Source organism: Equus quagga, chromosome 2, assembly GCF_021613505.1.
Source record: "Equus quagga isolate Etosha38 chromosome 2, UCLA_HA_Equagga_1.0, whole genome shotgun sequence".
NCBI lineage: Eukaryota > Metazoa > Chordata > Mammalia > Perissodactyla > Equidae > Equus > Equus quagga.
This window is the reverse complement of record NC_060268.1, coordinates 50,437,131-50,463,616: the sequence shown is the minus strand read 5'-3', so window position 1 is coordinate 50,463,616 and position 26,486 is coordinate 50,437,131. Positions and strand designations below refer to the sequence as shown.

Below are 26,486 nucleotides of genomic sequence, written 5' to 3'. Positions count from 1 at the left end.
TCTTGGTCACATTCAAGTTTTGGCAATTATGAATAAAGTTGCTACAAATATCTGTGTACTAGTTTTGCGTAGACATAAGTTTTCAATTCTTCTGAGCAAATACCAAGGAACATGATTGCTGGATTGTATGGTAAGAGTATGTTTTGTTTTGTAAGAAGGCACTAAACTGTCTTCCGGTGGCTTTACCATTTTGCACTGCCACCAGCAATGAATGAGAGTTCCTGTTGCTCCACATCCTGGTCAACATTTGGTGTTGTCAGTGTTCTGGATTTTGGCCATTCTAATACATGTGTAGTGGTATTTCATTATTGTTTTAATTTGTATTTCCCTAATGAAAAATGATGTGGAGCATCTTTTCATATGCTTATTTATCATCTGTGTATCTTCTTTGGTGAGGTATCTGTTAAGGTTTTTGGCTCATCTTTTAATCAAATTGTTTTTTAAGAGTTCTCATGTATTTTGGATAAAAGTCCTTTATCAAATATGCCTTGGGCAAGCATTTATTCCCAGTCTGGGGCTTGCTGTTTCATGCTCTTGACAGTGTCACTCACAGAGCAGAAATTTTTAATTTTAATGAACTCCAGCCTATCAATTCTTTCTTCCATGGATCACACCTTTGGTGTGTATCTAAAAAGTCATCGTCAAACTCAAGGTAATCTAGACTTTTTCCTCTGTTATCTACTAAGAGTTTTATAGTTTTGCATTTTACATTTAGGTCTATGATCCATTTTGAGTTTATTTTTATGAACAATGTAATAGTTATGTGTAGATTCACTTTTTTGCACGTGGATGTCCAGCTGTTCCAGCACCATTTGTTGAAAAGACCGTCTTTCCTCCATTATACTGCCTTTACTCCTTTGCCATTGATCTATTTGTCTATTCTTTCACCAGTACCACACTGCATTGATTACTGTTCTTCCCAACTTGATCTACAGATTCAATATAATCCCAATCAAAATCCTAGCAAGTTATTTTGTGGATATCAAAAAACTGATTCTACAGCTTATATGGAGAGGCAAAAGACCCAGAACAGCCAACACAATCTGGAAGGAGAAGAACAAAATTAGAAAACTGACACTACCTGACTTCAAGACTTGGCCAAGCTTGGCTAAGGCTCCTTGGAGATTTCTAGGGATCTGTTAAGTCTGGCCTCATAGAATGAGCTAGGAAGTAGACACTCTGCCTCTATCTTCTGAAAGAGATTGTAGAGAATTGGTATAATTTCTTCCATAAGTGTTTAGTAGAATTCACCAGTGACCCCCATCTGGGCCTAGTGCTTTCTGTTTCAGAAAGTTGATTATTGATTCAATTTTTTAAAGAGATATAGGCCTATTCAGATTGTCTATTTCTTCTTAGGTGAGTTTTGGCAGATTGTGTCTTTCAGGGAATTGGTTCACTTTATCTAGGTTATCAAATTTGTGGGCACAGAGTTGTTCATAGTATTCTTTTATTTTCCTTTTAATGTCCATAGGATCTGTAGTGATGTCCCCTCTTTCATTTGATATTAGTAATTTGTGTTCTCTAAGAAAAAAACTTAATTAGCCTGCCTTGAGTCTTGTTGATTTTATGGATCTTTTCAAAGAACCAGCTTTGTATTGTTGATTTTCTCTATTGGTTTCCTGTTTTCAATTTCACTGATATCTGCTCTAATTTTTATTTCCTTTTTTTTTCTGCTTATTTGGATTTAATTTGCTCTTCTTTTTCTAGTTGCCTAAGGTGGAAGCTTAGATGATTGATTTTAGATCTTTCTTCTCTAAGATATACATTCAATGCTGTAAATTTCCCTCAGTTAAACTCCGATAAAACCCCAGCAGGTTAGGCTCTGGTTAAATAGTTTCTCCTGAAGGCAGACCTTGCTAAGAAGAACAGAATGCTCTGGCATATTTCAAAATGGTTCCTTTTCCACTCCTCCTGTTGGGAGCACAAGGAGATTTTTCTCTGATATTTACTGTGAGAACCTGGTAGAGCTTTAGGAAGTAAAACTCACAAAAATGTGGGGTGTCCCTGATGACTGGGTCTCCCTGGAGTTTTTCTCTCTCAGTCTTGCCCATAGTGAACCTCCAGCAATTGGCCAACTATGGTTCAGGTTTTCCTACCTTGGCACTGGTTCCCATGGAGGTTTATTCTCCTATTGGTTGTGATTCTCTGTATTCACCTCTTGATCTATCCAATTTTGTGGGCAGTGGTTTGTCCCGTGACCTCACTTTTCTTACAGATCTAAGAGGAGTTGTTGACTTTTCATTTTGTTCTGCTTTTTACTTGTTAGGATGAAGTTAGGTGACTTCCAAGCTCCTTACATGCTAGAAGCACTTTTTTAAAAAGTCAAATAACTGATATTGTGCTAAAACAAGTTTAATAGGAAAAATCATCAAGATCTATACACTATAAATGTAAATCTAAGATATCTGAACCAAAAATAAAAGGAAAAAGATAGAGGGTCCCTTCATACTCTCCATATGAGCTCTACCTATACAGTCTCGTCTAATTGTCAATCACATTGTCTTTTCCTAAAGCCCAAATTTAAAATCACGAATGCATTTAAAATCTAGTAACTAGATTTTGGTCTTGAAAAGAACTAAGAATTAAAAGAACTAAGGGTTTAAAGAGAACTAAGAACTCTTGGAGAATGACTGATCCCATTTCCTAGAGATAAAAGAGGAAAAAAACTTCAAAGGGAGTCTAAGTCATCTTGTTCCAAGAAGAAAACTTTTAAAAAGCTTTAAAAAGTTCTGGAATGGTATTAAAAAACATCGTAAATCAACCTTTCCCAATGGCCAAATGTGACCATCAAAAATAAATAAAATTATAGTTAATTAATTTTAGGTTAAGAATAATCAGACAGTTTTTGCTTCATAACGTACATTTTCACTCCCTAAAAACCTCACAATATGTAAGGAGAAAATAAAGACCCTCCTCTCCTTCAGAGCTTGTTTTAAAATTTTTACTTTAATTTTGTAATATTTGTTACATACAAAATAATACAGGTATTTGTATATGTAAGTTATGAATCGTAAGATGACTAAGTATAAACCCATCACCAAAAATTAGAGAGAGAAAAAAATAACGTGGCAATTTCTTTGAAGCTCTTTGATGGGATGCCTTGATGTAAACAACAGAATCAAACAAAAATGACTGTGGATGCTCTGGGTTTTCCTAGGGAAACAGCCAATAGGACCTGGACCTCCTGTCTCCCAGTGGAAGGGGCTGCACCTGAACTCAGTTTGTCATGGTACCGACAGTTTCTTTCTTCCAATTAAAACTTTCACGTGAGTTAAGGTCTCTAGATACCAGGCAGCTGGCTTTCTCAGACAAGTCTTACATAAACAGTCTGCACCTAAATCGAGACTGCCTTGTGCCCCAGTAGTTTCCCTACTGACAAAGTTCCTTTCATGTTTGCCCTATAAGAAGGGAGAGCAACAAGGGGATAAAATTCCTCTCCTGTAATGCAAACTCAACACTGCAGATTCAGCATAGTGCTCTGAGCCCAGTGTGCTTCTCCTTGGGATGAAGGGAGAATGAGGAAACCTGTGTTTTTTTCTTGGCTTTGTAAACTTCCCCTTTCCCCAATAAAACCTATCCCTTAACCTAGTGGTTCTCAAACTTGGGTATCAGAATTACCCAGTGGGCTTGTTAAAACATAGATTGCTTGGCCCTACTTCCAGAATTTCTGCCTCAGTAGGTCTAGAGTGGGGTCTGAGAATCTGCATGTCTACCAAGTCCCCAGATGATGCTGATACTGTGATCAGAGGACCACACTCTGAGAACCTCTGTCTTAATTCACGCAGTGAGTCTGTAGAAATCAGCTCTGTTAGCTACCACGAAGGGTCCCACTTACATGACCTTCACCTAGGAGTTAGCCCTTACCCTTTCTTATGTCTTACTTTCCTTTATAGTTTCAGCACATATACAGGAATTCTTAACCAGCAGATTTAGTTTTTATTGCTTTAAAGTTTTATAAAAATGGCATTATTCCTTAAAGGTCTTATATGTCTTGCTTTTTTTTTCACTCATCCATCCAGTGTATAGCTACAATTAATTCATTTTTACTGTTGTATGATATTCCTTTGTGTGACTATAGCTATTGATACACACTTGGTTTGTTTTCAAGTTTTTGCTAGCAAGCTGCTATGAACAGCTACTTCTTTATCCCATCATAGAATTCCCCTGTCTTTACGAAAGGACCCAATCTAGAGGCAACCTCCCTCTCTTAGACCCTCCCCCAAATTCTAACACCCTCTTCCTGAGACAACCAATGGTATGTATTCTCCTTTGCTCAATAAGTAATGAACTCAACTTGCTCAACTACAGGTGTCCCTGTGGTCTTTCTTTGAAGAGCATTGACTATACATATATATATGTATATATACATACATATATATTAACATATTTTATTATGCCTTTTGGTGAACACCAGCTTAATTTTAGGTCAGGTTTTCAATCTTTTTCCTTATGGTTCGTGCTTTTTATGTCATATTTAAGAAATTCTTTCTTACTGCAAGATCACACAGATATATATTTTTTGTTGCAAACTTTTATGTCTTCATTTCACCTGAAATTCATTTTTGTGTGTGACACCATATGCATGTAGCGATCCAATCTCGTTTTTTCCACTATGGTAACCATTTCTACTAGCACCAATGTATTCAACAGTCATTCCTTTCTTTGCTTTTCGCCACCTATGTGCAGAGCCACCTTTGCCATATATCAAATTTCTATCTATATACATGAGTTAGATTAGAGCTTTTTTGTTTTTTAAATATAGATTAAGAAATACAGATTAAGACTTTAAGATTGAATTAGTTTCAAGGCTTGTGAAACTGTTTAGATAAGTACATAAATCATGAGACAATGTAAATAATTAATGATGTTTTAAATTGGCATCAGTTGATATAATGACTCAGTAATAAAACGTCAAGTTTTTTTTAAGGATATAATTCATTCAGACTGTAAAAAATTTGGTAAGACTATGGTAGTGGGGAGAACAATTTCATTGCAGAGGTGTGTATGCACTTAACCAAGTGATTACTAACAGATTTTCCTGAAACCCCCAAACAGCACAAAGTATCCTTTTTCTTATCTTTCATACATACATTATGTCACTTGTGTTTTTATATAGTGGGAGATTCCAGACTATAAAATTTTATATAAAAGGAACGCATAAACCCTGTGTTTTGAAGACACAGGGGAGTTTGAAACAAAACAGTAATAGAAACAATAGAAACAAAGTAGTAATGGAACCAAAGGGGGTAAAATGCCAAAAGCCACGGGAAAAGAAAAATCCATAGGAATAATAGGTTTCTCCGTTAGGAAGACAAAGAAAAGAAGTCCAAGATGGCTTTCAGTATTCAAAGTTACAGAACCTCGAGATAGAGGATGAACCGCTGACAAACCTGGGGAAGGTACTGAGCGGCGGCCTGTTTCAGGGAAAAGATTTTTTTACCCTCCCGTCTGCTGCTCCTAAACTTTCCTGCTGAATTTTTCAGGAGCTTTGAAATTTCTGTTAATGGCCTCCAAAAGTAAGAAGTTTAAAACCCAAATCCCTAGATGGTAAGTAGTTTGTAGGTGCTTAACTTTCACGTAAACGCAATGTGTTTTTGCTTTTAACATCAAATTCCAGTAAACTGCCTCTACAGAAAGCAGCCCCGGGAAAGAACACTGGAATGCGAGCTAAGAGATCAGGATTTTAATCACAGTTCTGCCACTACGTGACAGATGGGCTTAAATGTACGGGTCTCAGATTCCTTACATATGTAGCATGAGGCTGTGTGATCTTCACATTTCCTTACAGCACTGAAGTTCTGAGTCTCCATAAGCAAGTGCAAAACGTATCCGTGTAAATCCAACTGACCTTACAGTTGAGTTGCAGCCAAACATCTGTCAGGTGAGTCACAGGGTCATTTCTGCCCAGTACTCAAACCATGGAGCCAACCCCCCCTGCCTGCTGTGGGAGGCTTTAGGGTTGATAGGATTTGAAGGACTACTATAGTAGGGGCAAGCTTCCAGGCAAGGATGTCTGTATGACCAGGACATTTCCCAAACAGGAACACCAAAGAGTGCTAACTTCTATAGCCTCTATCAGAACAAACAAAAGGCCACGGCTGCAATGGCGCGGGGTCGCCGCACCTGCTGCTCGCGGCTCTCGCTTTCCCACCCCGGAAGCCCACGTCCCTTTTTTGCATTCTCACACGTGAAGCTCTTTTCTTGCTTCAGCAGATGTGGGCCAACTTCTTGGGAGATTCGCTCGGACCGCAAGAAAGGGGTAACACCCGTCCCTAACCGTGGTCTAACTGATGCCCAGCGGGCCGGGCAGCCGCGAGACCAGTCCGCTGAGTGGTGACAGGGGCGCGGCCCGGGCGCGCGGGGAACGCGGGGCGCCGCAGCCCGGCCTGACCCGGAAGGGCTGACGCATGGTAACCCCGGCTTCCCTAGCAACCGAGCGGGCGCGAGGCCGCCGCAGCCGCGCCGTCCGAGCCCGCCGACCCCCGGGATGCCCCTGCAGGTTAGCGATTACAGCTGGCAGCAGACGAAGGTGGCGGTCTTCATCTCCGTGCCCCTCCGAGGCGTCTGCGTCAGAGACGCGGACGTGTTCTGCACGGAAAACTACCTGAAGGTAGGAGCGCGATTCGTGCCCGCCGGGTCCGGGGGTGTGGCCCGAAGCTAAGGCGAGAGCGCTGCTGCGTGCGCGCAACAGGCGCTCCCTGCAGATGAGCGGCCTACAATTTTAGTCTTAAAAAAAAAAACAAAACAAAGAAACAACAACAAACGGAATCCTATACAGGTGACACCTCATCTGTAGACAGACATCGTCAGATCAGAGATTATTTTTATCCAGGGCTTCCTCATATGCCTTGCTAATCTTTCGCGACCTGGAGTAAATTTATAGCAGGCATTTCAGAAAATGATTTTGGCCTCTATCACTTATTTCTTAACGGCTTTGCCTTTGATCTGTGTAACTAAATTAACTTCCGTTTCCCCCTTTCTGAATAGGTCAACTCCCCTCCGTTTTTATTTGAAGTGTTTCTCTATGCTCCCATAGACGATGAGAGCAGCAAAGCCAAGATTGGGAATGACGCTATTGTTTTCACCTTATATAAAAAAGAAGCGGCCATGTGGGAGACACTTTCTATGTCAGGTGGTAAGTTCTTTATTAAAAGATGTTCATCTGGTTGTGCTTTTTATATTTTATACCTTTTTAAAAATTCTCTTGACACATTATGTTGCTCTTCCAGAAAAAAAGAAAATAGGCATATGAGCGTGATCTAAATGAGATAGTGCTTCAGCTGCCACTTAACCTAAAGATTGGCTTATTCAAAAGTTAGAGCACATTTACAATAGCTCTTAAGCCGAAGATGTGGGCTTGTATCTTCAGGGGATAAGGCCTCCGGATATAGCCTTTATTTATGGCCTAATACTTATTTTGTATTAGGCATTAACACATCTGTTAATGCTCACAACAATCTGTCACTTAGGTACCCCACCCCCTTTTATAAAGGTGAGGTTACTGAGGCACAGAAGGGTTGAGTAATTGACAAAGGTCGCAACTACTTAGTGACAAACTGGAGCTGGAGCCTTAGCAGTTTGACTCTAGAGTAGTGCTTCTCATCCCTGGCTTGAATCACCTGCAGAACTTTTAAATAATACAGATGTCTGAAACTCACTGTAGACCAATCAAATCAGTTTCTGGGAGGATTGGTATTTTTTCAAAAGCTTTCCAAGGATTATAATGTGCAGCAAAAGTTGAGGTTTCCTATTCTCCTGTACTCTTTTTTTTTTTTTTGGGTGAGGACAATGGCACTGAGCTAACTTCTGTGCCAATCTTCCTGTATTTGTATGTGGGATGCCACCACAGCATGGCCTGATGAGGGCGTGTAGGTCCATGCCTGGGGTCCACACCTGCAAACACCAGGCCTCCAAAGCACAGCATGGGAACTTAACCACTACGCCACGTGGCCAGCCCCCTCTTCTCTGTACTCTTAATCAGTCCTCTAGTCCTCTGTCAGGATCAGCTTTACAGCTCAGTAATTGCCCTCTGCTGCTTTGCTTCTGTTTTCTTCCTCCCTGTTCTAATTGTCACGTTTTCTTGTGTCTGATATCTGCTGCCTGAAATTTCTCTTTGGCCTCCAGCATGAAACCTTGATTAGGGACTATTGATAATGGAGAGACAGCAGTGATTCTTTATATTAATGCTTTCTTGGTATCTTGCAGTGGAATTTAATTTTTTAATTTGCGGGACCAAGTAGAATTTTTCTCTGAGATCTGTGTTCAGCCCAGAGAATGCCTAAGGTCGGTTACCATAGCCAGGCTACCTCAGTTCCTTAGTGAGTCCCAGACTAACCGAGGAGTTTTTAAAAACCAGGTTCCTGCTTTCCTCCCCCTGCCTTCCCTTGTGATTCGTTAAGTCTGAGATGGGGCCTGGGAATATATCATAAAACACACCTAGGGGGTTCTGACTTCCTACCTAAGATTAAATGTAAACACTTGCATTTATTTCAATTCTTTTGATAATCTTAATTTTGACGTTGGATGGGATCAGAACCATCATCTGTGGTAATGGCTTACTTAAAAATAAACAGATTGGAGGTGGACGACCCCTAGGTGATTCTGTTGACTGGCCAGGTTTGAGAACCACTGACTTAAATGTTTGTGTGTGTGTGTGTCTGTCTCTCCTGGGGGCCAACAGATTTCCCCAGGAAATGTTTTGTCCACCCACTTTTTAGAATATAAAGAAGGGTCACATCAGAAAGCCTGTTACTTTCCCCTATTTCTCATGTGAAACACTTTCTTCTGTGTCAAATTCCACAAATTTCCTTTTTGACCTGGTTGGCCACCTTATCGAGGAGTGGAAAGGGAATTAAGGGAATTTTCTTTCCCAGTCCTGATCTTCCTCTCTGTCTTACATATCGCTTTCATTGCACATCTACTTGATTTTTCTCTTATATGGTCAACTAGTCCAAATTTTGACCATTTAAACCAAGGTTTGGCAAACTTTTTCTGTAAAGAATCAGATCATATTTTAGATTTTGCCGGGCCGTATGGTCTCTGTCACAGTTACTCAGCTCTGCCATTGCAGCACAAGAGCAGCCATAGACAATATGTATTTATTGACACTGAAATTTGAGTTTAATCTAGTTTTTATATGTCACAAAATATTATTATTATTTTGATTTTTTTCAACTATTTAAAAATGTAAAAATTATTCTTAGCTTGTGTACAAAAGGAAAACAGGCAGCAGGTTGGGTTTGGCCATAGTTTGCCAACTTCTGATTTAAACTAATCAAAACAGTCTTAAAACTAACTTATAGAACAAGTAACGAACATTGATTTTGTTTCAGAAACCAGGTTTGAGATTCCTTTAGAAATCAAACTCAATTTTACATGCAATTCAGTGAAATTATTTCTTTAGCATTCTTTTTTCACATAAAGTGTTGTGGAACTCCAGTCTGTACTCCAAGCCTGCCTGCCTCATTATTCAAAACATATGTGCTCCATTTTTGCTTGAACTTCCTTCTTGATACACTTTTCATTTCTTTTAGATGTAGAGCATTTCATTTGGGAAGTTTATGTTCTTTTAATTGTTTTTGCTCCTGAAGCTGGTTCAAGTCTCTGCCACCCTGTTACCAAATAGGAGAAGGGCTGGGGAGAGGCTTCAGACCTAATTTCAGTCCTACTTCCCAGCCAAGATTATGGATGAGTAAAAATTCCATACTTTTTACTTACCTCTAACTGAAATTTAACTTTCTTTTCAATTATGAATATAGGCAACAAACAGCAGTAGTATCAACAAAAATCAGAAATATGTTTGTAGCACAGGTGCTTCTACCTTTTTTAAAATTTTTTTGCTGAGGAAGACTGGCCCTGAGCTAATATCTGTGCCCATCTTCCTCTACTTTATGTTAGGATGCCTGCCACAGTGTGGCTTGACAAGTGGTGTGTAGGTCCACACTTGGGATCCGAACTGGTGAACCCCTGGCTGCTGAAGCAGAACGTGCGAACTTAACCACGGTGCCACTGGGCTGGCCCCGCCTCTATCTTTTATACTCACTACTTTGAAATTATAGTATTTATTAAACTTGATGCTCTATGTTATTTAATGCATTAATAAAGAAGTACATATTATATCACAAATTTATTTATTTATTTATTTGGTGAGGAGGATTTGCCCTGAGCTAACATCTGTGCCAGTCTTCCTCTATTTTGTACATGGGTTGCCAACACAGCATGGCTTGATAAGTGGTGTAGGTCCATACCCAGGATCTGAACCCACGAACCCAGGCTGAAGTGGAGCGTACCGAACTTAACCACTGTGTCACGGGGCCAGCCCCCACAAATTTATTTTTTAATAATTTATATTTTAATATAACTAGTTTTCTTTGTGATCCTGTGTATTTTATTTCATACATTTTTAGACATTATGAAGGAGTCTGTAAGGCTTTGTATTCTGCCAAGGGGTCTGCTGCACAAGAAAGGTTAAGAACCCCTGCCTAGGGCCTGATTCGTCCCTCCACCCCCTCCACTTTACTCTCCCCTCCTTCACCCTCTCCCCACAAATTTTCTCTCCCCTTCTGTTTTTGGGGTTTTTTTCCTCAAAGTCTAGATCCCTTCCTGATCCCTCATCCCCTAAGATAATTTATGCCCTAATGGATCACAGCCTGTAGTTTATAGAACATTGAGTCACTGAATATAGGAATAATTCTGAATGGTAAAGTTCTATATATAACCTGTCGTGTTATTTTATAATTTCTCCTGGGCTGGCCCTGTACTCTTCATATGTATAAATTAGCATTTATGTTTGTGAAGGTGATTGATCATATCAGGTGGTCCCAACCCATCTTCTCTTCTGGGAGACCCCATAGTGATAATTTATTGTGATCAGGTATATAAGCAAATAGCCCTAGTTTTTTAACAGAGATGGAGGAGGATAAATGTGTTCTCCTTCCCCCCATCTTACTCACTCTCCTCCCCATTCCACTACCCTCTCTCACTCTGTTCTGTACCTTTCACTGTTCTCTCCCTCCCCCTCATCGTTCTTATTCTCCCTCTCTGTTGTTCCTCCTCTTCCTTCTCTCTCTCTTTTTTTTTGGTGAGGAAGATTAGCCCTGAACTAACATCTGTGCCAGTCTTCTATTTTGTATGTGGGACACCACCACAGCATGGCTGGTGAGTGGAGTAGGTCTGCACCGAGTCTGAACCTGTAAACCCTGGGCCTCCAAAGCAGAACATGTGTGACTTTAACCCCTCGGCCAGGGGCTGGCCCCTCTCTCTCTCTCTCTCTCTCTTTTATTGTTAGCTTCTTGTCCAGTTTAATATTGAGAATGTTTTCACTTCTCCATGTGAAGTTGGGTCCAAAAAATCTCATCCTGTATCAGTACCTTAAGCTGTTTTCCCCTAAGTGAAACAAATTCATCATAATCCTAATTTAGTGATATTCCTTCTGTTTTAGTTGACAAAGAGATGATGCAAAGAATAAGGGAGAAATCTATTTTACAAGCACAAGAAAGAGCCAAAGAAGCTACAGAAGCAAAAGCTGCAGCAAGACGAGAAGATCAAAAATATACACTAAATGTCATGATGAAGGTAAGTTGCAGATTGATAAGAAAGTCCTCTAATTCAAGAGATAATAGGAAACTATGTAAGGATAATTAGTTCCAACCACTGTACTTCCTCACCTTTTTGTTCATACGTTGGTTATAGGACTTACTGTGTTACATAGGCTCTCTACTACTTACATGTGTTCCTGAAAATGTATATGGAAGTCAAGGGTATAAAGGTTGATGATAGATTTACTTGTTTCAAGGAGAATGTTCTGTTTTCAGGGGAATAAAAAAATTATAAGGTTCTATGGTGTGTTTCACTTTTTTAATCTTAGAATAATGAACACAATTATTTAAAACAAAAAAAGTGTAGCGTAAACACTAAATATTGACAAATTAGTATCTTTTTAACTGTTGAGGCTTTCAAATTAAAGCTTTAATCTGCTATGTATTTTTTGAGGTGGAATTCACACACCATACAATTCACCCATTTAAAGCACACAGTTCAGTGATTGTTAGTGTATTTGGAGTTGTGCAACCATCACCACAATCAATTTTAGAATGTTTTCGTCACTCCAGAAGAAAACCCAGTACCCATTAGCAGTCACTGTCCATTCTTCTGAACCCCTAGTCCTAGGCACCCACGAATCTACTTTCTGTCTCTGTAGATTTACTTATTCTGACTAGTTTTTACAAGTAATTTCTTATCTCACATTCTCGTTTTTGACATCTTGAAATGATTAAGGAATTTATAACAAGATTATCATCAAGAGCTCTGTGGACCCATAACTCTTGCATTTGGATCACTAGTCTTGTTTTTTATAATCAACAGTTTGTAATTCCAAAGATTTCTCTGCTTCTTTTATCATTTCTGCTTGACTTTTAAATATAGCCTTTGGTTATATACTTTCTCTTTTACTTAATAATTGAACTTGTGGTCAGCTGAACAAACATTCTGCTTTCAGTATGCTTGACGATTTCCATCTTTTCTTGATTGTGTTATCACTGCTAACAGCCTTTTGATTTTATCATTTTCCTGAATTTTAAAAGCAAAGTAATATAAAATTTGGGGCAACAGACAAGTATTTACTGGATTAATAGTTAAATAATGGCACACATACTGCTGCATTGGTAAATATAATGAAAGTGAACAGTTGGTTGGCAGGCAGCACCACCACACCATACCTTGAAGTTATTGATTTACTGATAACATGAAAGCCTGACTTTGCTTTCTGGAAAGGTGGTTTAAGGGCATTATGTATAAAATTTGAAGCTCTAGATTACATTAAACTGATAGAACCTATGAAAGTCTGTAGTCTGTACTATGGACTATCCATTTTGTTGCTTTCCCTCAGTAGTGTTGAGAGTTGGGACCATATTTTGTTTCATCCTTATTATAGCCATTGCCAAGTAAATAGTAAGTGCTGGAAAATTGGAATGAATGAATGTAAATACATTGCTTTAGTACCCTGTAACCATAGCAAAATTGTTTTGGTGGATAGATGAAACTATTTTTACTCTGTCCAACCTTAGACACCATACAAAAAGAACTTTGATGGTCTAATATGAGCAGAGGAAGAGATATGACAACGAAAGGCCACCTGTTATTAGCTTAAACCATAAATTAGCTTACAACTTGAATTATGTATACCAAAAAAATAATAGTTTTTTAGTAGTAACCTTTTAAAAATAATTAGCAGGGCTAGTGCTAAGAGTCATTATACCAGTTCACTATGCTGATGTGTTAGTCTGCTCTGGCTCCCATAAGAAAATACCACAGACTGGATGGCTTAAACAATTGACCTTTATTTCCTTACAGTGCTAGAGTCTAGAGGTCTCAGATCAAGGTCCAGCAGGGCTGGTTTCTGATGAGGAGTCCATTCCTGGCTTGCAGATGGCTTAGAGAGAGAGACAGATATCTCTGGTGTCCCTTCTTGTTAGGACACTAATCCTGTTGTATCAGGACCCCACTCTTATAACCTCATTTAACCTTTTTTTTTTAAAGATTGGCCCTGAGCTAACATCTGTTGCCAATCTTTTTTTTTTCTTCTTCTCCCCAAAGATGCCCAGTACATAGTTGTATATTCTAGTTGTAGGTCCTTCTAGTTCTGCTGTGTGGGATACAATCTCAGCATGACTTGATGAGCTGTGCTAGATCCGTGCCCAGGATCCGAACCGGTGAAACCCTGGGCCACGGAAGCGGAGCGCACAAACTTAACTACTCAGCCGCGGGGCAGCCCCTCATTTAACCTTAATTACTTCCTCAGAGGCCCCTTTCCAAATACAGCCAGACTGGGGGTTAAGGCTTCAACATGAATTTTGAGGGGACACAAAAATCAGTCAATAACACTGTAATAAACTATCCCAGGTTTACTGGCTTAAAACCATAAACTTATTTTTCGAGATTCTGTGTGTTGGTCAGGCAGTTCTTGTGGTCTAGGACTGGCTTGGTTGTGGCTGGATGTTCTAGGATGGCCTCACTCATGAGTCGAGAGCCTTGCCTGGGAGATGTAGAGCCTCTCTCCTTGTGGCATTTCATCTTCCAGGAGGCTAGCTCAGCCTCCTTTCCTTAATAGTCAAGGTTCCTGGTAGCTTCTTTGCTTCATAATCAAGGTTCCTGGTAGTGAAGAAAGGGAAAGTCCTAATGCACAAGCACTTTTAAAGCCTCTTCTGTGTCATATTTGCAAATGTGCCATTGGCCAAAGCAAGTTATATAGCCAAGCCCAGATTCTAGGGTTGGAAAAATAGACCACGCCTTTTCTAGGAAAAAGGAATTGTCACATTACAAAGGGGCATGCATCCAGTTATGGGAGGGATTTGTGGCCATTTTACAATTTATTTTACTCAATTAGTTTGAGTGGAAAAGATTAGGATTTGAACAATAAAGAGAATTTGACTCATCTAGCGGGAAAAGTTTGAAGATAGAGCAGTGATGAGATGTAGCTAAATCAAGGCTCTGACTCCATCTTCCTGCAGCGTCCTTACCGCTGCCTTTTCTTGGTGTCTGCTTCATCCTCAGGCTGAGAAGATCATCCACGTCTGCACGTAACAGGGCCCAGCAGAAGACAGGCTATCTATTCAGTTGGCTCCCTTTTAAGCCCCGTAAAACAATTGCTTTAGATATTGTAGAATGATATTAAAAATGATAGTTTTACGCATGTTGAAATGAATCTTCAAGTCTTTGTTGCTTCAATTTTGGTTTACCACATCAACTTCTCGGTAGCTTTGCTGCTGATGTATCATTTGCTCGTTTAACAGACATTCACTGAATACTGTCAAAGGTGCTGAGACAGAGCTGAACCAGTCATTCTTCATTTTCAGCTTACTCATAGTCTAGAGAGGGAACAGACAAGAAAAAGCAAAGATTACACCATAGTGTGCGTGTATGCGTAAGAGGTCGTGGGAAGATAAAGAGAGGACACTGGCAGAAGATTGGTATCTCAGCCTGAGATTGTGGTCAGGAAATATGAAGCAGTGTTGTTTGTGCTGACTACTGGCGAATGGGTGACAGTTACCTGGGAGAATAAGTAGGAAAATGACATTCAAGGCAGCTTGGATAAGTGCATGACAGAATATGGTACAATGAGGGAACATTTGTTGGTCAGAAATCTTAATATTTTGAAAAATTTCCTGAAGGTGGTAGAGAACTCTTTAGGGATTTTCAGCAAGAATGTCAAAGTAATTGGCTTTGTATTTCGGAAGGCTCATTCTGGCTAGTGACTTTGAAACAGTTGCAGGGTGGAGACAGAGCTTTTGTATTTTTAAGATGAGAGGACTTTGAGCATATTTATGTGTTGAAGAAGGAAGCCAGTAAAGAGGGACAGCTTGATAATACAACCAAGAGAGGAGGTTGATAAGGGAGCAGTTTCCTTGAGGTGGGATGAAGGTTGGAACAGGTGAAAAAATTAGTTTTAGGTAATAGAGGGATATTTTATCTTTTGACGCTAGAGGGCAGGAATAAGGAATAACTGAGCATCTGGGAAATTCTTAGAGACAGAGATAGTTAAAATGATCCTTTGTTTTCATGGTGAAGGAGGCAAGTCGTCTCCCCAGAGGGAGAGGGATCGAGGTGGAGGTCTATGGGGGTGAGGTGATTAGTGAAAGCTTGGAATCCTGATGCCATACCAATCTTTGAAACGTGCTTTTTTTCCTCTTTATTGACTGCTGTTGCCTTCTTCTCCTATCTTCACTGTTTTGTTTTATAGGTTGCTGCCTTCTAGTTTGAATTTTTTGGTTTGGTTTGGTTTTCTACTTCAGGGGACCCCTTTTTCCCACTGATCTTTTAACCTAGAAAGGTCTGAGTTGAAGTGCTTTCTTCTGTCCTTTCTTAAAATTGAAACCCAGAAACCTTAAACTGTTGAGACAGCTTTGCCTGGCCATGCGGATGAGGAGTGGATTGCTTTCTGGAGTCGTCTAGGTTACGCGGTAGGGCCTTAAGAAGGTCCTTATCTGTGAAACCTCATGCCCTGTTTGTTGGAGTCATAGATAAGGTACAAAAAGACCACAAGAAACTAACTGCTTGGCCATTTTTTATTCTGTTTTTTAGTAATAACTTTCATGTTCCTGGCATCTTTTCATACCCTCCCCCCTTTTTCTGCATTTTCTTCCCTTTTAATGTATGTCAGACTTTCTCAGCACCCTATTTTCTGCTTTTAGATATTTAACATTTTCCCCGTGATCTCATTCTTAGGGCTCTGTGCTTTTGGTATCTCCTGTGCTAACTTCTTTGGCCTACTCTACATACGAAATCTTCATTCTCGTATCTTATTTATTATTAACAGTTATTACCATCATAAGACACTCAGTTATGCTGTTAGTATACTCGGCCTTTATATCACTATTCCTTTTGAATTTTCTTTTTCACCTTTTTTGTCTTATTTCTTATGAGAAGTCCTACAGACCAAATACACTTTTTTGTTTGCTTGTTTGTTTTTTTTCCTTTCCTTCAAGCTGCTGCTGTGGTGGGTTTTATTTTGCGGAATTTAATTTTAAGCTATTTTTTCCAGTTTTGTTGCGGTATAATTGAAAAATAAAATTGTAATATAGTTAAAGTATACAACATGAAGATTTGATATACATATACATGTGAAAGGAATCCCAGAGTCAAGTTAACCCTTTTTTGTGTGTGTTTGAGAACACTTAAGAGCTACTCCCTTAAATTTCCATTGTGCAGTACAGCTTTATCAACTGTAGTCACCATGCTGTACACTACTTCCTCAGCACGTACTTACCGTATGGCTGAAAGTTTGTATCCTTTCACCAACCTCTCCCCAGTTCTCCCACCTCCCAGTCCCTGGCAGTCACCCTTCTACTCTCTGTTTCTATGAGCTGCCTCTTTTTTTTTAAGATTCCGCGTATAAGTGATAGCATGCAGTATTTGTCTTTGATTAGCTTATTTCACTTAACATACTGCCCTCTAGGTTCATCTGTGCTATTGCAAATGGCAGGATTTCCTTCTTTTTTAAGGCTGAATAGTATTCCAGTGTGTGTGTGTACACACCATATTTCTTTATCAATTCATCCATCAATAGACGCTGAGATCATTTTCATATCTTGGCTATTGCGAATAATGCCATAATGAACATGAGGGTACAGATGTCTCTTTGAGTTAGTGATTTTGTTTCCTTTGAATAAATAACCGAAAGTGGGATTGCTCGGTCATATGGTAATTCTATTTTAAATTTCCTGGAGAACCTCCGTACTATTTCCCATTATGGCTGCAGCAATTTACATTCCTACCAATAGTATACAAGAATCCTCTGTTGTCCACATCCTCATCAGCGTTTGTTATCTCATCTTTTTGATAATAAGCCATCCTAACAGGTGTGAGATGGTATCTCTTTGTGGTTTTGCTTTGCATTTTCCTGATGATTAGTGGTGTTGAGCACCTTTTCATGTATGTGTTGGCCATCTGTATGTCTTCTTTGGAAAAATGTCTAGTTAGGTCCTTTGCCCTTTTTTTAATTGAGTTAGTAATTTTCTTGCAATTGAGTTGTATGAGTTCCTTGTATATGTTGGATATTGATCCCTTATTGGATATGTGGTTTAGAAATATTTTCTCCCATTCCATAGGTTGCCTTTTCGTTTTGTTGATGGTTTCCGTTGCTCTGCAGCTTTTAATATGTAGTCCCACTTGTTTGTTTTTGCTTTTGTTGCCTAATTGAAAAAATCATTGCCAAAGCAATGTCAAAGAGCTTATCACCTGTGTTTTCTTCTAGGAGTTTTAGGTTTCAGGTCTTTTATGTTCAAGTTCTTAATCCATTTTAAGTTGATTTTTGTGTATGGTGTAAGGTCGGAGTCCAGTTTCATTCTGTTGTGTGTGGCGGTCCAGTTTTGCCAACACTGTTTATTAAAGAGACTGTCCTTTCCCTGTTGTGTATTCTTAGCACCTTTGTCGAAAATTGACTGTGTATGCGTGAGTTTATTCCTGGGCTCTCTGTTCTGTTCCATTGCACCATGTATCTGTTTTTATGGCAATACCATACTGTTTTGATTACTATAGCTGTGTAATATAGTTTGAAATCAGGAAATGTGATACCTCCACTTTGCTCTTGCTCAAGATTGCTTTAGCTATTCAGGGTCTTTATGGTTCCATACAAATTTTAGGATTGTTTGTTCTATTTTTGTGAAAATGCCACTGGAATTTTGATGGGGATTGCATTGAATCTGCGTATTGCTTTGGATAGTATGGACATTTTAACGTTAATGTTTAATGTCACAAAATTAACATTTAATATTCTTCTAATCCATGAACATGGAATATCTTTCCATTTATTTGTGTCTTATTCAATTTCTTTATGAATGTTTTATAGTTTTCAATATACAGATCTTTCACCTCATTAGTTAAACTTATTTCTAAGTATTTTATTCTTTTTGATGCTTTTGTAATTTCTTTTTCTGATGGTTCATTGTTAGTGGAGAAATACAGCTGATTTTTGTATATTTGTATATTGATTTTGTATCCTGCAACTTTACTGAATTCATTTATTAGTTCTAACAGCTTTTGGTGGAGTCTTTAGGGTTTTCTTTGTATAATATGTAATCTGCAAACAGAGACTATTTTATATCTTTCTTTCTGATTTGGATGCCTTTTATTTCTTTTTCTTGCTTAATTTTCTGACTAGGGCTTCTAGTACTGTGTTGAATAAAAGTGGCAAGAGTGGACATCCTTGGTCTTATTTCTGATTTTAGGGTTCATAGGGATCTGAAAGCTTTTCACCATTGAGTATGGCATTAGCTGTGGGCTTGTCATATATGGCCTTCATTATATTGTGGTATGTTCTATCTACACTTAATTTGTTGAGAGTTTTTATCATGAAAGGATGTTGAATTTTGTCAAATGCATTTTCTACATCTATTGGGATGATCATATGATTTTTATCTTTCATTTTGTTAATGTGCTGTATGATGTTGATTGATTTGTATATATTGAACCATCCAATATCCCAGGAATAAATCTCACTTGATCAAGGTCTATGATCCTTTTAATGTACTGTTGAATTTGCTTTCCTAATATTTTGTTGAGAGTTTTTGCATCTATCTTCATTAGGGATATTGGCCTGTAGTATTCCTTTCTTGTAATGTCCTTATCTGGCTTTGGTACCAGCGAAGTGCTGGCCTCCTAGGATGAGTTTGGGAATATTCCCTCCTCGTCAACTTTTTGGAGAAGTTTAAGAACAGTTGGTATTAATTCTTCTTCAGATGTTTCGTAGAATTCACCAGTGAAGCCATCTGGTCCCGGACTTTTCTTTGTTGGGAGATTTTCGATTGCTGATTAAATTTCCTTACTTGTAATTGGTCTTTTAGACGTTCCATTTCTTCACGATTCAGTCTTGGTAGGTTGTGTATTTCTAGGAATTCATCCGTTTCTGCTGGGTAGCCCTGGCTCTTGTATACAGCCCTCACTGCTCACAGAGCTGGTGTCAGGGATGCTGCCGCTGGAGGCAGGGTCTTGGGCACCAGTGCAGTCCTGAAGCTTCAGGTTGCAGGTGCCACCCACCACTGCTGGGGGTGGGGAGGGACTGAGTTGCAAGTGCAGCTGTGGTTCCTGCAGCCTCTGGTCTTGGGCGCTCGCACAGTTCCTGGAATCTCAGGTCGTGGCACGACTATCAGGTGAGGGGCAGGGAGGTGAGTCACAAGTATTGTTGCTGTTCCTGGCCCCTCTGGTTGCTGGCCTGCAGTGATTCGTGGCACCTCTGGTAGCCTGGGCTGCCTGAATTCCTGGGGCCTGTATTCATGGGCATTACCTCAGTTCCTGGGGCCTCTGGTCACAGGCTTGGCCACAGTTCCTGAAACCTCAAGTTCAGTAGCTGCTGCTGCTCCCTAGGTTCCACTGCCTCAGTCTAGGCCGCCTACCTTCAGATGTATAGATGTATGTGTCTCTTAGATGTTTTAGTGTGCAGTGTAGAGAGTCCTTTGTTGGTCTATGGCTGTCCTGCTGGTTGTAACTTAGAGGGGAGAGACAAAGGAAACAACTCACTCCACAATGATACTGATGTCATTCTGTCTCAAGATTTTTTTTTAATTTTTTTTTTGTGTGTATGTGAGAAAGATTGGCCCTGAGCTAACATCTGTTGCCGATCTTCCTCTTTTATTTTTTTTCTCCCCAAAGCCCCAATACATAGCTGTATATCCTAGTTGCAAGTCCTTCTAATTCTTTGTGGGATGCTACTACAGCATGGCTTGATGAGCAGTGCGTAGGTCCATGACCAGGATCTGAACTGGCAAACCCTGCACCACCAAAGCAGGGAGTGCGCAAACTTAACCACTGTGCAACTGGGCTGGTCCCCCAAGATATTTTTTGATTTCTCTTTTGATTTCTTGTCTCACCTATTGGTTGCTCAGGAGCATGTTATTTAGTATCCACGTACTTGTGAATTTTCCAGTTTTCTTCATTATTGAGTTCTAGTTTCATACTGTTGTGGTCAGAAAAGATGCTTGATATGATTTCAGTATTTCTATTTTTTTTTTTGTGAGGAAGATTTGCCCATAGCTAACATCCATTGCCAATTCTCCTCTTTATTTTGCTTGAGGAAGATTAGCCCTGAGCTAACATCCCTATCAATCTTCTTCTGCTTTGTTTGTGGGATGCCTCCACAGCGTGGCTGCTGAGTGGAGTAGTTCTGCACCTGGGATCCAAACCCACGAATCCGGGCCACCAAAGCGGAGTGCATGGAACGTTATAACCACTCAGCCATGGGGCTGGCCCCTGATTTCAGTATTCTTAAATTTATCGGGACTTGTTTTGTGGCCTGACGTATGATCTGTCTTGAAGCAAATACTCTTTGGACCACCTTGTTCACTTTCTTTGTCACTGTTTTTTAATTACCTAGCCATTGAGTATTAGGATGCTGGTTATTTTTATATGTTTTCCTTATAAGTTTTTATCTTTATATACCTTAAAAGATGTTTTCTTATCTAAAGATAATGTCTGTGTCTGGCCCAGTGGCATAGTAGTTAAGTTTGTGCCCTCTGCTTCGGTGGCCTAGGGTTCGTAATTTCACATCCACATACAAAATAGAGGAAGATTGGCACAGATGTTAGCTCAGCAACAATCTTCCTCAAGCAAAAAGAGGAAGATTGGCAACAGATGTTAGCTCAGGGCGAATCCTCCTCAGCAAAAAAAATAAATAAGTAAGAGTTGGCCTGAGGGTCAGGCATCTAATTTAGCGCATGTATCTAGGAATCTGCTGGGACACTCTCCGGGTATGGAGACTGGCAAGTGCCATCTTTACACTCTCCCTTTGCCATGCTCCAGAGCTCGAGTGTCTCCTGGAGGAGAGCTTTTGCATCTGTCTGGTGCCTGGATTTTTGTGGCTGCTGCCTAGGGGACACCTTTTGATCACCTGGCTCTGGAGGCCAGGCAGGTTTGTGTTCCCGGTCCCATGAGACTGTAATAATCAGCATCACCTAGAAAGAAGCTTATACTCCTGTCTGATGCCCTGATTTTTCCAACTGCTGCCAGGGGACACCTCTGCATTGCCTGGCTCTGGCAGCCAGTGGGACTTATGCTCATGGGCCCCACAGGACTATAACAAATGGAGAAAGAGTTTTTAAACAGCCACCTCCCCCAGAGGACAGCAAGAGACAACAGGCTGAGGAACTTGCTATTTCAGTGAAGGAGACCTATTAATCTGATCATCTTGACTGCAGACTGAGGGGCAGGCTTCTGATTGGGCACACAGTTTGGGGATGACTGTAATTCCTTCCAGAGACCTTGGAGGGCAGGTGCTATCTTTGCATTCACCCTCTGTCATGCTCCAGAGCACCAGTATCTCCTGGAGGGGAGCTTTACATGTGTCTGGTGCATTGTTTTTTCTGTCTGGTGCCCTGGTTTTTCTGTTTGCTGCCAGGGGTTCTGCCCTTGATCACCTGGCTCTGGTGGCCAGGGGGACTTTCATTCCTAGGTCTCATGGGACTGTGGCAATTGACGAGACAGTTCTTGGCAGGCTACCAAGACAGTGTACTGGGTCACACTTCCCAGTCTTTCTGTGAAAGAGGCCTCTTTTGTTGTCCTGGAGCTTCAACCTAGGGGGCAGGCTTTAGGTTTGGCACACATTTATTGGCCTACGGACTGCTCTCAAGGAACATAGCTGTGGACTCCATCTTGGCACTCTCCCCCTGTCCTGCTCCAACTTGCCAATGTCACCCAGAAAAGAGTGTATATACTTGTCTGGAACCCCAATTTCTGCAATTGCCACTCAGGGGACACCTCCAGATCTCCTGGCTCTGGTGGCCACCGGGGCTTATGCTTGTGGTCCCACAGGGCTGTATATATTTGCATACTTTTAAAAGCTGATGCCTGAAGTTCTGGCTTCCAGGCAGCCTGAATCTAGGTGCTGAGATCCTCCCCTTTGGAACACTGACAGCTTTTGGCACATCCTCAACTACTGGGAGCTATTACAAATATAATAGGCTGCTTGGACAAGCACAGAAGTTTGAGAGACAACCAGGAGCTGAGGCAAGAGTTAAATGACAAGGTTTTCATCTTCTACACAAGGCCACTCTTTCAAGACTGGGAGAGGTGGTTGTTTCATCTACTGTATAGAAACTTAACCCAGAGAGTCAAGCAAAATGAAGAAACAAAGGTATATATTCCAAATGAAAGAACAAGATAAAACTTATGAAAAAACCTTAATGAAACAGAGATAAGTAATTTACCTGATAAAGAGTCAAAAGTAATGGTAATGAAGATGCTTACCGAACTGAGTAGAAAAATGAATGAACACAATGAGATGGAAAAATATAAGAAAGTACCAAATAGAAGTCACAGAGCTGAAGAATACAATAACTGAACTGAAAAATACACTAGAGGAGTTCAATAGCAGACTAGATGAAGCAGAAGAAAGAATCATTCAACTTGAAGACAAGGCAGTAGAACTCAACCAATCATAGCAGCAAAAGCAAAAAAGAATGAAAAAAAGTGAAGATAGCTTAAGGGACTATGGGACAACATCAGACAGACATAACATTTGCATCATAGGGCTCCCAGAAGGAGAAGAGGGAAAGAACATGGCAGAAATCTTATTTGAAGAAATAATGGCTGAAAATTTCCCTAACCTGAGGAAGGAAATAGACATCCAGATCCAGGAAGCCCAGAAATTTCCAAATAAGAGGAACTCAGAGACCCACACCAAGACACATTATTATTAAAATGTCAGAAGTTAAAGACAAGGATCAAAACTACACTAAGATATCACCTTACCCCTGTTAGAATGGCAAAAATATCCAAAACAAAAAGTGACAAATGTTGGAGGGGTTGTGGAGAAAAAGGAACCCTCATACACTGTTGGTGGGAATGCAAACTGGTGCAGCCACTATGGAAAACAGTATGGAGATTTCTCAAAAAATTAAAAATAGAAATACCTTATGACCCAGCCATCCCACTACTGGGTATCTATCCAAAGAACTTGAAGTCAGCAATTCCAAAAGTCCCATGCACCCGTATGTTCATCGCAGCATTATTTACAATAGCCAAGATGTGGAAGCAACCTAAGTGCCCATCAACTGATGATTGGATAAAGAAGATATGGTGTATATATACAATGGAATACTACTCAGCTGTAAAAAAGGATAAAATCATCCCATTCACAACAACATGGATGGACCCTGAAGGTATTATGTTAAGTGAAATAAGCCAGATAGAGAAAGACAAACTCTGTATGACTCCACTCATAGGTGGAAGTTAACATTTAGACAAAGAGGACTGATTGGTGGTTACCAGGGGAAAGGGGGGGTGGGGGGAGGGCACAAAGGGTGAAGTGGTACACCTACAACATGACTAACAATAATGTACAACTGAAATTTCACAAGGTTGTAAACTATCATAATCTTAATAAAAAGAAAAAAAAAGTTAAAGACAAGGAGAGACTATTAAAAGCAGCAAGAGAAAAACAATGTGTTACATACAAGGTAACCTCCATAAGTCTAGTGGCAGATTTTTCAGCAGAAACTTGCAGGCCAGAAGGGAGTGGCATGATATATTCAAAGAGCTGAAAGGAAGAAAACTTTCAACCAGGAATAGTTTACCCAGAAAAGTTATCACTCAGAAGTGAAGGAGAGATAAAGGGTTTTCCAGACAAGCAAAAACTAAAAATCACTGCTCAACTGGCCTTACAAGAACTGTCAAAGGGAATTCTTAAAGCTGAAGAGAAAGGGTACCAGCTAGTAACAAGAACACATATGAAAGAATAAATCTCACTGGAAATGTAAATATATAGTAAAGATGTAGTGGATTATTCACTTATAAAGCTGGCATGAAGGTTAAAACACAAAAGTAGTAAAATTAACTATGATTACAATAATTAAGGGATACACAAGATAAAAAGATGTAAAATGTGCCATCAAAAACATAAAGTGTAAGGGGGGTAGTAATAACGAGCTTTACAATGGGATCAAACTTTAGTTGTTATCAACTTAAAATAGACTGTTAGAGATATAAATTATTATATGTACTCCTCATGGTAACCACAAAGCAAAACCTATAGTAAATACATAAAAGATAAAGAGAAAGGAATATAAGCATACCACTAAAGAAAGTCATCAAACTCAAAGAAAGCAAGAGAAGAAAAAGGGAACAGAGATGAAGCAGAAAAACATCTAGAAAACAGTTAACAAAATGGCAATAAGCACATACCTATCAATAATTACTTTAAATATAAATAGACTAAATTCTTCAATCAAAAAAACATAAAGTGGCTGAATGGATAAAAAAATAAGACCCATCTATATGCTGCCTATAAGAGACTCACTTTAGATTAGACACATACAGACTGAAAGTAAAGGGATGGAAAAAGATATTTGATGCAAATGGAAACCAAAAGAAAGTTAGAGTAGCTATACTTGTATCAGACAAAATATACTTTAAAACAAAGACTGTAAAAAGAGTTAAAGAAAGGTGTTACATGGTGATAAATGGGTCAATCCAACAAGAAGATATAACATTTGTGAATACTTATGCACCCAGCATAAGAGTGCCTGAATATATAAAGCAAATATTAACAGACTTAAAGTGAGAAATAGACCACAATATAATAATATAGGGGACTTTTTTTTTTTGAGGAAGATTACTGAGCTAACTGCTGCCAATCCTCCTATTTTTGCTGAGGAAGGCTGGCCCTGAGCTAACATCCATGCCTCTCTTCCTCTACTTTATATGTGGGACGCCTACCACAGCATGGCTTGCCAAGCGGTGCCATGTCTGCACCTGGGTTCTGAACCGGCAAACCCCGGTCCGCCGAAGCGGAGTGTGCACGCTTAACTGCTGCACCACTGGGCCAGCCCAATATAGGGGACTTTAATATACCACCTACGTCAATGGATAGATTGTCCAGACAGAACATCAATAAGGAAATGTCGACTTTAAACACCACATTAGACCAGATGGACTTAACAGATATTTACACAACATCTCATCCAAAAGCAATAGAATACACATTGTTCTCAAGTGCACATGCAACATTTTCCAAAATCAATTTTGTTACATTTTAACTTTGGCTATAATAGATACCTATATCATTCTAAACACAATTCTCATTTCCACAGAATATAAACAAATAACTAAATAATTAAATTTCAGAAGTTAATAGCTTTCCGAGAGAAATTTTAAAACACTATGTTAAACTTTAGACTGAATTAATACTTTAATTTTCTTAGTTTAAGAGAACTCATTGTTAGAATGATATGTATAGCTCCATGTGGAAGATGAAACTAATGTACTCTTACCTGGCATTTTTGCATGTTGTCTATCTACTTTTTTCATTAGAGCCCTTAACATAATAACAGTTATTTAAAATTCCATGCCTGGTAATTCTTACATTCATGTGTCTCTGAGTCTGGCTCTGATAATTGCTTTGTCTCTTTACAGTGTATTTTTTCTTGCCTTTTGGCGTGTCTTGCAATTTTTTGTTGACAACAAGGCATATTGTATCAGATAATAGAAACTGAGGTTATTGGGCCTTTAGCATGTAGATTTATTTTAATCTGGCTGGGATTTGGGCCATGTTTAATGTTAGCTGTAGGTATGGGTACCCGAGGCTCAAATTCCTCTAGTGTCCCTTTTTTTTTTTTTATTCCTTTTTTGATCGTGGGCTTCTGTATCTAGTGGTCCTCAGAGAGTCTTTGTCATACGACTCTTTCTTCTGTAATCCATTGTCTAGACCCCTGTTGTTGTGGTAGTAAATTGTAAGGGAGGGGAAGCATTCTATAATCTTTCAGTTAAATCTCAGTGTTTTCATGGGTCTGTATCTTGGGGCTGTGATCTTCACAAGTGTTCCTCTAGTGGTACAGCTTTTCTCCCTTGCCTCCCACTCCCTTCCCTGGCTGCAGTGTTCCCAGCCTATTTTCTTAAAGCCCTGACTGTTTACTATGATTTTTTCTCCCCTTAGATGGAAGAAGGAGGCTGGAAAGAACTGGAGGAGGAGGAATTCCCTTCCCCCAGCTGAGATAAGGGACCTT

General features: G+C 39.7%; 1 protein-coding gene across 1 annotated transcript in view; it reads left to right on the top strand.

The window, feature by feature from the left end:
• The first annotated feature begins 5,799 nt into the window (after window positions 1-5,799).
• DNAAF4 (dynein axonemal assembly factor 4) overlaps window positions 5,800-26,486 on the top strand; it is a 58,818-nt gene continuing 38,131 nt past the window's right edge. The window contains exons 1-5 of the mRNA XM_046650377.1: window positions 5,800-5,881; window positions 6,214-6,259; window positions 6,430-6,610; window positions 6,988-7,135; window positions 11,441-11,574. Of these exons, the coding sequence (XP_046506333.1) occupies window positions 6,488-6,610; window positions 6,988-7,135; window positions 11,441-11,574 (405 nt within the window). The 5' untranslated portion in view covers window positions 5,800-5,881; window positions 6,214-6,259; window positions 6,430-6,487. The remainder of the gene's footprint in view (window positions 5,882-6,213; window positions 6,260-6,429; window positions 6,611-6,987; window positions 7,136-11,440; window positions 11,575-26,486) is intronic.